This window comes from Esox lucius, chromosome 2, assembly GCF_011004845.1.
Source record: "Esox lucius isolate fEsoLuc1 chromosome 2, fEsoLuc1.pri, whole genome shotgun sequence".
Taxonomy (NCBI): Eukaryota; Metazoa; Chordata; class Actinopteri; order Esociformes; family Esocidae; genus Esox; species Esox lucius.
This window is the reverse complement of record NC_047570.1, coordinates 17,072,205-17,085,298: the sequence shown is the minus strand read 5'-3', so window position 1 is coordinate 17,085,298 and position 13,094 is coordinate 17,072,205. Positions and strand designations below refer to the sequence as shown.

Sequence of the window (13,094 nt, the reverse complement as noted above, 5' to 3'; positions counted from 1 at the left end):
GACTTCCTCAATGGAAGTCAATGAACTGAGTAGACCAAACGCAGCTGCTTTCAATATATATAACTAAGTTGTGGATTCAAATAATAATTATTGTGAAAAGAATAGGTAGCAGAATTACATTTGGGATGATCTGGTATATTACCGTTGTTATAATTACTGTATAGTGTTATTATTATTTTTAATAGTCTACCTAAAAGATTTTTACTACGAGGAACTGCAGTAAATAAGCTTCAAAAGCAACATTTTCTTGGGTCAAAAGTGTATCCGACATAGGACTGCGAAAAGGAAGGCTCTAAGGAGAACCCACAGGGAACCCCTGGTTCTTCATTTGCGTTCTATGCTAGCTCTAGTCATAGCAGCCTTAAATCAAAATTGGCTACCATATTGCCTCCATGAGCATCACACACCCGCACACCCAATGACATCATTACAACACACACACACAGAAACACACACAACTGCTGCCTTATCTGGTTGTAAACATTGTCCATGGACATGGCAGCCAGTGGCCTTCATTGGGGACAGAAGCGACTGTGTCTTTAGCTCTTGGGTTGTGGCAAACATACACAGAGAGAACAAACACAGATTTCTGTCACTAAAGAAAAGGCAGCGCTTGTAAAGTCCCCACAGTCACACACTTAGCCAACTGGGCCTGGTCTTCAAACAGTCAGAGGGTGACACAGAATCCCTGCTTGGCTGTCTCAGATCTCAGCTGGTTTGAGGGCCGACCCTTGTTGTGGATTGACTGGATTAAGCCTCTCAGCAGGACAGATGAATCAAATTAAGAAGCATGTCGGCACGTTTAGGGAAGTTTACACTGCTGGTCATGCGAGGGGAGTCTTGTGTGGCCCTGCTGTAACACAATTTACCTCACAGTGTTTGCTCTCATTCGGAGTGTAACGTCTGCATGAACAACAACAGACAGAGCCACTGGTAGTAGTCGCACAACTGTTTCCTGTTCACTGTGTGTTTGACATCAAGGCCTACCAGTTTGCTCTCAATGAGATCACAGACAATCTTGTTGTTGAAGTATTCAATGGGAGTCCATCGGATGCCTTCTTGTACATACTCCTCCTAGCGAGAAAGAGAGGGAAGGAGCAAGACTGTTCAAATAATAATTATTTACTAAAACACAGGTATAGGAGCTACTGTGGAGGAGAAGCTGTGATGAAACTTAATGAAAACTTGGAACATTACCTGCTCCGCTTTAAGAGTCAACTCAATGAAGATCTGCTGCAATTTTTCATTCACAAAATTGATGCAGAACTGCTCAAAGCCGTTTTTCTACACAGAAAGAGATTATACATCAGCAACTATGATTGTCAGAGAGGCTGTGAGAGTTAACAGATCATTTTGCTATGTTATACTTAGAAGGTTCCTCGCCCTGAAAGTAGTGTGTGGGCTAAGATAAACTGCAATCCAACTTTGAAGTTTGTAATGGCTGTTTGAAGAAAAGGTAACCATTGATGACAGTTTCTCTTGACCCATAGATTACATTCAAGGTTAGTTACCATCTAACATCAAACTGTACGAGTAAGAGTGAAGAGTGAAATTCTCCTCTAAGTCATCCATATGGTTGTAGAAAACTTGGGATATCCTCGGGATGTCCCAAGTGGGCTTTGTTAATGAACTGAGGTTATTGCGTACACAGCCTGGCATGGCTGGAGGAAACCATATTCACATCACTATTACACCACAATGGATGTATGACCTGAGACTTCTGTATGTGTTCTTAAAGAAACCCCTCTCACCACTAACACAGGACACCCATTAATAACAGTCCTGTTTATAAACATAAGGACTGTGGACAGACAAACTGGAGCACACTCCATCAAACCAGGTGACACTCCATCAAACCAGGTGACACTCCATCAAACCAGGTGAAAAAGATTTATTAAACACACAACCTAACGTCAAACGACAAACAGATCATGCTTTACACTGTAGCGATGGTAGGTCCCCTTTAAGTAATTAATCAAGGCCAATCTTATTTCAGGGGCATTAGTGAGAGCCTGAATAATGCAGCTAATCAGATTACAATGGTCCATTAAAACTGATGTTCCAATCAAGTGATGGGACATAATCCAGACACTTAATAAAATCAGTCTGATCCTCTCTCTTTAAGCTATGTTTTTGAGCAAAGTCTACTCTCATTATTGAGTGACTAGCCTGTAACAGACTCATGTTATGGTTTCCATATGTTAATCACAAAACACAGAGGGCAAACTGACAGAAAATACTTACTTGGAATATTTCAAATCCATAGATATCCAAGACACCAATATTTAACTCCTGATGAACCTTCACAATGGCTTTGTTGATGGACTGAAATGAAAACAATGTTGTTACATTTGGTCATTTAGGATGGGACAGTACCAAGTGTGTTTCTAAAGGTCTACCGGTCATGGAGAAGTTCATACCTCCACTAAGAAGTCAAAGACTCGTGAGTGCAGGGCCTTGGACAGGGCATCACGGGTGTAACATGCCTGCTCCACATTCAGCGTCACGTCAATGGACTCCATGGAACTGCCCCACTTGCTGTCCATCTTCCTACTGGTCAGCTTGTCCTTCAGCCGCATCTGGTCAATACCCAGCAGGAACGCGGGGAAGGCAAGGACTGCAGAGAGAGAATGGACAAAGGGAGAAAGTAAGAGACGTGTATCCTACTTGTGAAACAAAACACAGGTACATTCTGAAGATGTCACATAGAGAAAAACAACAAAGGGTTATGTAATAAAACAGATTACACTCAAGTCTGGTGATGACTCATTGCTCCCTCCCTCCCTCCACGCTCCTTACTCCCTCCCTCCACGCTCCTTACTCCCTCCCTCCACGCTCCCTCTCTCCCTCCACGCCGTAGCCACAACAACTGTGTTCCCCTAGCTGAGCTCTGAGCATGCTGAAGGCCATTAGGGCTAACTTGGCGTTCCCACTGTCTCCTGAGAGCCCCTCCCAGCCTCATTACATTGAGTCACTTCCCCGAGAAGGAAACTGCTCTCAGCGTCTGTGTCTGTCTGTCTGGTCTGAGTATGCATCAGATGGATCAAATAGTCCCCAAATGGGAAATGAGGGTTTGACCCACTGCACTCAACAGCCCAGGAGAAGTCTGTCCTCAGGATGGCGCAGTGACCTCCACTGTAGCCAGCCCAGAGGATAGGAACAATATCAATGACATTCCTTCAGTTCATCTACACCCAGAATAACTTCAAACATGCAGTTCCAGGGAGTCCTTGTAGTGGATCTGAGGAAGGGATTTGTTTGGCTGAGTGTGAGCAGATGTTTATGTGGACTTTAGTTAGTGTGCTTTTATATGGGGCACAAGAGGTCTTGATATGTGAAACACATTGCAGTCAGACAGGAAGTGAGCCGGGGGGGGGGGGGGGGGGGGGGGGTTATGGAGTGCTGGTCTTCTGCTACATCCAACTACAAAACAGTGCTTTGTACCTCTGCTAACCAGCGCAGCTACGCTGCATTATTTAGCCTGGATGTGTGGCCGAGAGGCGGGAACCGAGGGGGGAGGGGGACCAGAACAGAAAGCGGGTGCATTTCTCAGTGTAATTTTAGTCTGTGATGTAATATGTCCTGACCTTGACAACGTTGTTTTATTTTCTGGGGTAATTCAGCATGGCCTGGCACTTGGCCTCAGCCCTGCATTAACACAATGGAGCTTTGGGGAGTAACACAACTCTGTTCCCTAGCCTAACTATCCTATAAAGGGTAGCTGAGGACAGTGTCTGCAGTCTGGAGAAAAACAGAAAATGTCTAACTGCCTTTTAACCAGAACTCTTTATCCCCAACAACTCCATTTAACCCGTCTACCTATCCCTATACTACAAAAACAAAGTAACCAGGAAATGTACTTACACTCCTCACTCTCAACTGCAGCATAGTTCCCCGCCTCCCTGAAGTTGATGTTCCCAAGGTGCAGGACTCCAGCCACGATCTGCAGCACCATGCCGCGATCTTCCCCTGAGATGCCAATCACATCCATGGCATGCTGATAGAGGAGAAAGACAGGAGACATGAACCCAGGGCTGACGGGTGTTTACTCACAGCTGTGGTATCTAAACCACGTCCTCTCATTACTCCTGTCATGGTTTCACTGCTGAACAAAAACAGGTGGAGTCCAGGGTGCAAAACAGAAACCACAGAGGACAGTGGAAGAGTGACCAGCAATATGATAAGAACAAGTAAAACTTGAACCATAACAATGGAAAGACAGCAAATAAACATACCGTAGTTTCCTGGAAATCGCTTTTGTCATTGATGTCATCCACTTTGTAGGACCCGGACTGATTGAGATAGTTGTAATAATCTAGGCTTGTGATTCCCAGGCTGCTCTTCTGTTCTCCACTAGCTCCCTCTATCAACTACACACACAGATGTCAGTGTCACATGATTACACTTCTGTCAGGTAAGAGGAAGGAAGACCCAGTGCATTTGTTCCAGACACACAAACCTACAGGAGCTCTCAACCTGTGACATTACCTCTGCTTTTCTTTTATTTCAAAACGTTTAGACATTTGCGCCCTTCACACATTTAGATTTGTGATCAGCACCGGACGTATTACACACAGTTTAGCGTTATTAGCTTTATTCTACTTTTATTTGTAAAGGAATTCATGTTATGTGAATTTGACTGTCTCTGTACCAGAGGCCTGAGGCAGGAAGAAGTAAAAACAAATCAAACTGCTTTCGGCAACCAAATGGCACTAGTCACTGTTCACAGTTGTCCTAAATTTCCAGAGTAACTCAATACACATAAACATTGTTATTTAACAGTGAAACAATGTAAACACGGCATGTTACCGGAATACCTCACCTGATAAAATATATGGAAGCTCCTCTCGCCAGGATTCCTCATGACAACGCGTGATTTCTCCAGCAGGAAATTGGAGATTTTCCCTCCATCTGGCTCGCCGCCGGAGCTGAACTGGATCTCAAAGTATTTCCCCTAAAGGAAGAAAGCATGGCACTTCAGTATCAGAGCAGGCCGCCCTTAAGCTGAAACCCAGAGCCCTCAGAATGGGAACTAACAGTCATGGCACGGTTGTACTCAGTGCACACCTGCAGCCTGCTGGTGTATGTGTATGTACTGAGGCTTGACCCCTTCTTTTTTCTCTCTTTCTTGCTCTCTTTTCTCCAGCCAGGCCTGTCATCTGTAATGTCAATTCCATTCCCAGTCTAAAGCCCCAGAGTGCACTGAGACACTAGTCATACAGGTAGACTTCCTTAATAGCCATCTTCTCAGGCCATTTACGTCAGACCTCTTATTTGTTCACAGAACTTCAAATAAGGAGAGAGACCATACAAAGAGACAACTCAAGAGATGATACTGCCCAGCCTGTCATCTTGACTACAATCTTTACAACTCAGTTCCTGTGACTGCTGCGTGTGAGTGTGTAAACTGGTCCTGCAGGAAACCAGTCTGCATTTAAACCTCTTTCTAAGCTTAAAGTATAGTATGTCTTTCTATGTGCATTCCACAGCCCTGGTTAACCAGGCCACACTTGAAGTTAGTAGCCCCAGCCAAGTCGAGATGGGAGAAGGCAGCAACACAGCATATAAAGAAAGAAATACACGGTAATTCACTATCTCTCTTTTTTCTTTTCTGTATTTTCACTGGAGTTCCTAGTGTTTTTGCTTTAGTTTCGGAAACGACTGTGAAGCAGTTTCAAGTTGAGCCAGAAAAATGTGCCAATCATATGCTGTTAGTCATCCCCATTCCACTAATAAAAAAGGAGATTCAAAAAGACTTTGGGACCCGTACAAATCTGCTGGAGTTGTTGTTCCTCACTGTCTTGGCATTCCCGAAGGCCTCCAGGAGGGGGTTGGACTGGAGGATGATGTCTTTAACATGCTGTGAGGAAGCAGACAGACAGTAGGCTTGTTTTAGTGACTGACAGGTACGTAGGTACAGAGACAGTGGGTAAGGAGACACTACTACACTCCGCAGTTATCCACACCCCAGCTGGCAGGTCAACATGTACCGTCTCTGGAAATTTCCATCATCGCTCCGCTCTCACAGCGTCTGGAGCACATTATCTTTCCCATGAGCCATCTGCATATCAGAAGCCCATACGTTTTAAATCAGAACTATTCGAGCCCTCTATTATTTTACGCTGAAGTGGAGTGATAGCATTTCATGGAATCCTTTTGCGTCCCTCAGCTATTGTCCTCCATCAAGAAGAAAAACATTAGTGGCATAGCAGTTCAAGTTTAACACCTTTTAGCGCTTGCCCCAGGGCTCAGTTAAACCTTAAATATTTATGCAACTAATCACATTGCACTGTAAAATCCACCTTTTAAGACACAACCTTCTCTGGTAAAGGGTAAATGGGTCTATCATGCACATCTATTTGCATGGCTGAGGGACATAGTGATCTGCTTTGCATCTACTAGTCAGAAACTGACACAGGGTGATAATAATCGGAGGGGGAGACTGTTCAGTCAGGTGAACGTTGTGGATGTGTAGACATAGTTGTGAACTGAAAGAGAGCCAAACAAGGACAGAGAGGAAAAAGTCCTGTCGTGGTCTATACAGACGGCTTACAGTAAACATTACATTTCAGTGTTGAATCACAAGGCTCACTGATGTCAGTCACAGCTCAGCACCCAAAGTAATTACTATGGACATCACAAATGAACATGATGCCAAGTATGATATATGAGCTATATATATATAACAATTATGGCAGACTTTGATGATCAGACATGTTGTGTTCCCAAGCCACTACTGTATGGAACAAAACACAAGGGCATGCATTCACACAGACATACACTCACAAACACACACACAGCATGTAATAATGTAATACCACATGTAAACAGCAGTTGGGGGAGACCATGTAAATGAGACTTTTGGGACATCATAGTGACAAAACTAAATGGGGGAAAGACGGGTCTTGAGGGAGGGTTTTAAATTCAACAGAAAGGGCAATTTTGGTCAAATACTACAAAGACCACAAACGGATGATTTCTACATACACATATGTTTCCCATTTTTCCCTGTTAAAGCACCTTTTCAGTATCTTAAAAGTGTTGCACAAAAGTTGAATAGCACACAAGACTTGGCCTTGTAAAGAAATTATTTTAGTTTTTCTAAATACTTAAAGAAATACACAGAAATGCTCATAAACATCAGACGACTCTGAGCGGATGACAGCTAACATTAGCTTTGAACTTGAAACCTTTCATTTCAGTATAATAAGGGTGGAAAGGCACTATACTTCTCAGAAAAATGACTGCCATGCCATCTTGTGATTCAGCTTATTGTATATTCCCACTGACTGAAAATCCCAAGCGCCTTTAAAGTGTCTCAGTAATACTAGGGTTATACTAGGGAGGCTGGTGGAGAGAGAGGCTTGGGGCCAGGACATCTGTCGATCAGTGTGGCATCCAGATGGCCGCTGGGGGTTTGGGGAGGAGGGTACGGGGGAGGGGGGGGGGGGAGGGGGGGTGCGGGCTGGGCTGGACAGATAATGATAATGGGAGATTGGAGGGAGAGAGGGAGGGATGGCTGGTGGTGGTTCGGGTGGTACATAGAGAAAAGATTAGGACAGGAAAATGCATCAGGTCATAATGATGTCATATGATACAACAGGTCACACTGCCATTGACATGTGGTACATAATGGTAGCAGTAGATGTGCAATTGTCTAAGTTTTCAGAACCAAATGTAAGCAAACTGTGTTTCACAGAGGGAATTGCTATTCCGGACTCACCTGTACTCTAGGCCCTCCTCCGGACACTCTGGAGATGTAGCTCATTATGTACTTGGCTGCCACTGTTTTCCCTGCACCACTCTCTCCACTGTAACACAGAGTAGAGTCAGGTCAGAATAGTCCATAGAACATGGGAGCCCCTTGAAACACAATATACAGGTCAAGGATGCCCACACTGTTGCCCAATATATCAATTTGCAGTTACAGGTTTTCTGGGACCAGATCCTATAATTGCTCTGCTTGGCTTGTCTTGTTATTCCGGAGGACATCCCTCTCAGCACACTTGGAAACACAATTCTTAAAATAAATACATTTATGACAATAAAAGTTTTTCACAGTGAAAATTCAACTGAACTGGTAAGCTGAAAAAGCTTGTTACAGATTTTGGGTGCCAGACAACAGCATGTTAAATCATACTCCATAGGAATCTTCTCTAAGCCTAGTTTTAAGAGGGTCAGTGGAGGTTTATCAAAATGCTCCCTTATTGTCTCTTGTTATCCCCAAGCAGGAAGGTGGCAGAGAGTTGAAAGGGTTATTTTTCCTTATCACCTCAGTGTGCATTGTAAGAGCAGATGTTTGAATGGCTGTCAAGATTATGTTCTACTTATTCTCCCAACCAAGCCAAACTCTTCAAAGCGACTGTCTACTTTTTTCAAACTTCCTGAATAACCAGGTGAAATGCTATTTCTTGACTTCCCATCCATAGGGCCTCCACTTCCTGTCTAAACTTGGCTCTCCAAAATCAGACTTTGCTTACCAGTTAACATCCCCCTAGTGGAAAAAGTCTTGAAGGGGCAAAGCTAATAACACCAGTCCTGATTTGTCATGTTTGCCCAATTTCTTCTCTTTCCTCAACTTCTATTTCGATTTTTCCACCAGACCTTTCATTTGCCAGGGTCATACACAATGGTGTCACAGTTAATGCTATATATGCTTTTGTAGGCTTTTGTCAGCGCTTTAATCCAGTACTAACAAATGTTTTTCAAATATATAAATATATGTATGTATGTATTCATGCAAACAATCTAAAATGAGTGATTGGTAACCGGGTTATGGCCAAGTAAACATTAATCTCTTTAGATTATCTGGGTTTTCAGAATGAAGTATTGAATTTTATGATATAAAACAAACAGTGTTGACAAAGTTAACTAAAGATTTTATCAGATTATATATTGTATTTATATTCTCACCAATAACTGCATGTTATCAGTTTTGCATAAACTCAGCTGCCCCTAAAATAGAGCACAAAATAACATATTGCAAGAAATTTATCTCTAGGTCTATATTTCAACAACTATTTTCTAATTGCAAGATGACTATCACCAGCCACTGCCTTTGTTCAATGGGGAGCGCCATGTTAGTTACCAGTTAAACAACATTCAGTATCTTCCAGGACAGGAGGCCAACATGCTACGTGTTTGTATGTTAAGCTTCACTGAATTCCTCTGGCCCAGCAAGGATTTCTTGTTAAATAGTGCGTATAGACAAAAATACATATTATGTAATTCAATTTGTACTCAGGACAATTGATGTAGTCTAAATGTGATTGCTCATGTTGCTTACGCATGGAATGGCAATGAGGCAGAGGGCAAGTGTTTGACTCACATCCTATTTTGACCCTTATTTAGGGGTGTGCCCTATTGTTCTTGTTCAGCACTCGGACGCATAACACATAACGGACTTCCTGATTTATTGACCAAACAAGGACAGAGAGATTCATTTCCTCCTTAAGCATCCATATGTTAACAATGACAAATAAATTACTTCATTGTTTCCCATGTCCTTCCATGATTGGTATTGGGTCATTATTTCATTGATATGCCCTTGCATATCAATGGGGAGAAAGGACACTCCTTTACAGAACTACACTCATAGATGAAATTCTCATGAGAGGGAGAGAGGAGAAATGACCATTTCTATATAGATACGGTAATTTCACATAAATATTAGTGTTTCATTCCACTCTGAATTTCAGGCCACAGTTTTTGGGGGTAGAACTTTACACTCACCGGGCAAAAGCCTGGTTGAAATTAGCAATAAAACTGTGCATAATACAAAAGTGCTAAGTGATCTGAAATGCTGCAGCGTTAGTGGTTGTAAAAGCAGTACGAGCTCAGACATATTTCATATGGTATCATGTGTGTTTTAATTGGTCCGTGGGAGTTTGTTTGTACTTCTCTATAATAATATTCTGCGTAATCTCCCTCACCAAAAAAACATTGCTGAAGTTTGATATAGACAGAAAGCACAGTCAAGACCACTTCACCACATCAGATGACTCATGTTGAATTACACTGTTTTTTAATAAGTAGGAAAGGAAGAGGTCCAATACAGTGCAGTGCTGACCACACTGCCTGGACAGCAATTTCATGGAGGGCTTTGTTTGCTGATCTGGTCCATCACAAATCCACTTCCATTCCTTTTATGTGGGAAACTGTACTGGCAGCTGTTGGCTGTCTAAACAACGGAGAGAAAGTGCTGAACCAGGGGCCATTCGACATGAGGCAAGCACTACAGTACCCACCGGGGCCCTGCGCCCCAGGTGACCGGCCTACAGGATAAAGCCCCCACCATGAGACTACACTTTTCCCTTGGCACAGCCTCCCATGGGAACCTTTACACAGTAATGCTCCCCACTGGCTCAGCAGTGGAGAATGACCTCTGGACTACTACCAGCTTCCAAGAATCCAGGGCTGAGGCCAAATACATTTCCCAACTGACCACTGCTGTATATGAATGAGTTAATATCTGGCTCGGTCATACTTCTATCATCTTCAGCGGAGTGGTCTTATGAGGAAGCTTTATTAGGGGCATGGCCAAAGAATCCATTATGTTTTCAGACCAACAGTCTTGTTTATTCACTGTCACTCCAAATGTAATACACAGAAATCCTTACTCATCCACTCAGAAACCCAAACAACAGCAGTGTCTGCAGAGAAGTCCCACCCCCCCAATAAGTACAGTGAAAATGGAAGGACCAGAAAGGACCCAGCACATGCACTTCCTGTTTTGTGGAAGCTGGACACTAATGTAAATAGACGTTGTGTTTTGTTTTCATTCCATGTCCTGAATGTAGCTAAACATTTTCCAAGCAGCTGCCACAAGAAAAGAGCCTGTAGGTCATATATTTAGATTTTCAGGCAGTTGTTCCTTTTCTGCCTTTCCCAGCAGGCTGTGACATTAGAAGAAGTGGATTAAGACTGATGGAAAAACCCAGACAGAGCAGGTCACTGTCAGCAGCTGTGAGGTGGAGGAACTGGTTGGGTCTGCTTGTTCTCTTGTTCCCAACTATTATCACCTATAACATCACTTTCCATTGGTGCCTGTCACGCTGTCAACCAGCCATAGAGATAACAATCCTCTCTCTCTGTACCTCCTGAAAGGGAGAGGTTATAATAATCATCATTTATTGCATTTGCTAAGAGCTTTTCATTATTGAGGAATAATCTCAAAGTACATGAAAAAGAAAATAATAATATTAAATAAATAAAAGAACTATCAGATAAAAATGAGAAAGAATATTTACATTAAACTATAATGCTAACTGTGATGCCATAGTAAACTATAATAATAATACGTATTATTATATAATAATGTGCAGTATATTGTGATTAAAGGGGAAGGGCAGGCCAGCTGATGAAGGTGTGTCTTAAGGCCTACTTTAAACCCCATGACTGTATGTGTGTAGGGAGGGTGACATGAACAAGTCCGTGCCCGGTTCACGTCACACCTCATCTGGAACCAGCGTACCTCCCGGACCTCAACCTTCCACTCCACCTGAACGCAGCACTCTTCCCGCCTCGCAATCACCAGAATATTGAGCACCTGTGTCACTTATCTGTTGCTTTGTTCTCTCCCACTATTTAGGTAATTCCCTCCCAGCCTTCTGATTATTGTTTGTATGATTTGACATTACTGAGCCTTTCGTTCCTAGCTATTTCTTTCCAAGTTGATTTGTCAGTCCTTCTGCGTAATAACCTTGTGCTGCCCATGTTTTTGAGAACCTTGTATACTTCAGCCTGTATTTCTGCCATTCTGTGTTTGACCAAAGCCTGTACCACTGACTACACATCACAACTGGAACCACAAGACCTGCCTCCGTCGGGCATCATTACACTGTGAAGCCCTGAGGCTGTCGGGAAGGGAGTTCCAGAGGTCAGGTCCAATGTAGGAAAAGGTGTGGATTCTTGGTTCATTGAGCAGATTGGTGCTGCTGGACCGTAGAGGGTGTGGAGGTTCATAGAGGGAGAGCAGGTCAGGTAGGTAGACAGGTCCCAAGCCTTTGATAGCTTTATAGACTAAAAGGATCATTTTAAAGTTAATTCTTTGAGGGACAGGATGCCAGTTAAAGTCAGCAATGAGAGGTGTGATGTGGGCAGATTTATTTGATTGTCTCAGGATCCTTGCAGCACTGTTTTGGATGAGCTGTATTTTATGGATTGAATTTGCTGGCAGGCCCCCTGGTACTGCGTTCCCATAATCCATTCTGGAGAAAACAAATGAATGGATAAGCTTTTCTGCTTCAGAGATGGTGAGAGAAGGTCTTAGGCGGGAGATGATCTTAAGGTGAAACATGATGTTTTACAGACTTGTCTAATGTGAGCCTTGAGTAGGGTCAAATATCACACCCAGGTTGGTGATATCTGAGGGGAGTGATGTGGCTGTCAAAGGTGGGGCTGATGCTGTAAGAGGTGATGCACTGTGTGTCATCAGCGTAGCAGTGGAATTGAACACTATGATATCTAAAGATCTGGCCAACTGGGAACATGTATAGGAAGAGAATAGGTCCTAGCACGGACCCTTGAGGGACACCACAGGTTAATGTGAACTCTGATCTTGCCCCACTGACAGACTGCTTGTGGTTAGAGAGGTAAAACGTGAACCAGTTTAAGGCAGGCCCAGAGATGGCAATGTGCTCTCTTAGGCGCTGGAGTAGAATGGTATGACCTACTGTGTCAAAAGCAGCTCTGAGGTCCAGAAGAATCAGAATGGCCTGTTTCTGCAGCCATGAGCATATCATTGACAACCTTCACTAATGTTGTCTCAGTACTATGCATTGGCCTGAAGCCAGACTGGAAAACTTCATGAAGCTGGTTAGCAGTGAGATGTGAGTGGAGTTGAGTTGCTACAATCTTCTCTAGGACTTGAGATAAGAATAGAAGTTTAGAAATAGGCCTGCAGTTTGAAAGGAGGTCTGGGTCAAGGGATGGTTTCTAGAGGAAGGAGGAGATGGCTGCCATGTTGAATAGTGACAGTACCTGCCCAGTGTGTAGGGACTTGTTGAACAAATGAGTAATAAAATCAATGAGAGTGGCTGAGCATTTTTTTTTTAAACAGTGATGTTGGAATACGGTCAAGAGGGCCACTGGAA

General features: G+C 43.2%; 1 protein-coding gene across 2 annotated transcripts in view; it reads right to left on the bottom strand.

The window, feature by feature from the left end:
- myo1ea (myosin IEa) overlaps positions 1-13,094 on the bottom strand; it is a 52,240-nt gene that overhangs the window by 13,999 nt on the left and 25,147 nt on the right. For both annotated transcript variants that reach the window (XM_010880538.4, XM_010880545.4), the window contains exons 5-13: positions 7,724-7,811; positions 5,771-5,860; positions 4,823-4,954; positions 4,236-4,370; positions 3,865-3,997; positions 2,421-2,617; positions 2,245-2,325; positions 1,198-1,284; positions 988-1,074 (exon numbers count right to left, since the gene is read on the bottom strand). In XM_010880538.4, the coding sequence (XP_010878840.1) occupies positions 988-1,074; positions 1,198-1,284; positions 2,245-2,325; positions 2,421-2,617; positions 3,865-3,997; positions 4,236-4,370; positions 4,823-4,954; positions 5,771-5,860; positions 7,724-7,811 (1,030 nt within the window). The remainder of the gene's footprint in view (positions 1-987; positions 1,075-1,197; positions 1,285-2,244; positions 2,326-2,420; positions 2,618-3,864; positions 3,998-4,235; positions 4,371-4,822; positions 4,955-5,770; positions 5,861-7,723; positions 7,812-13,094) is intronic.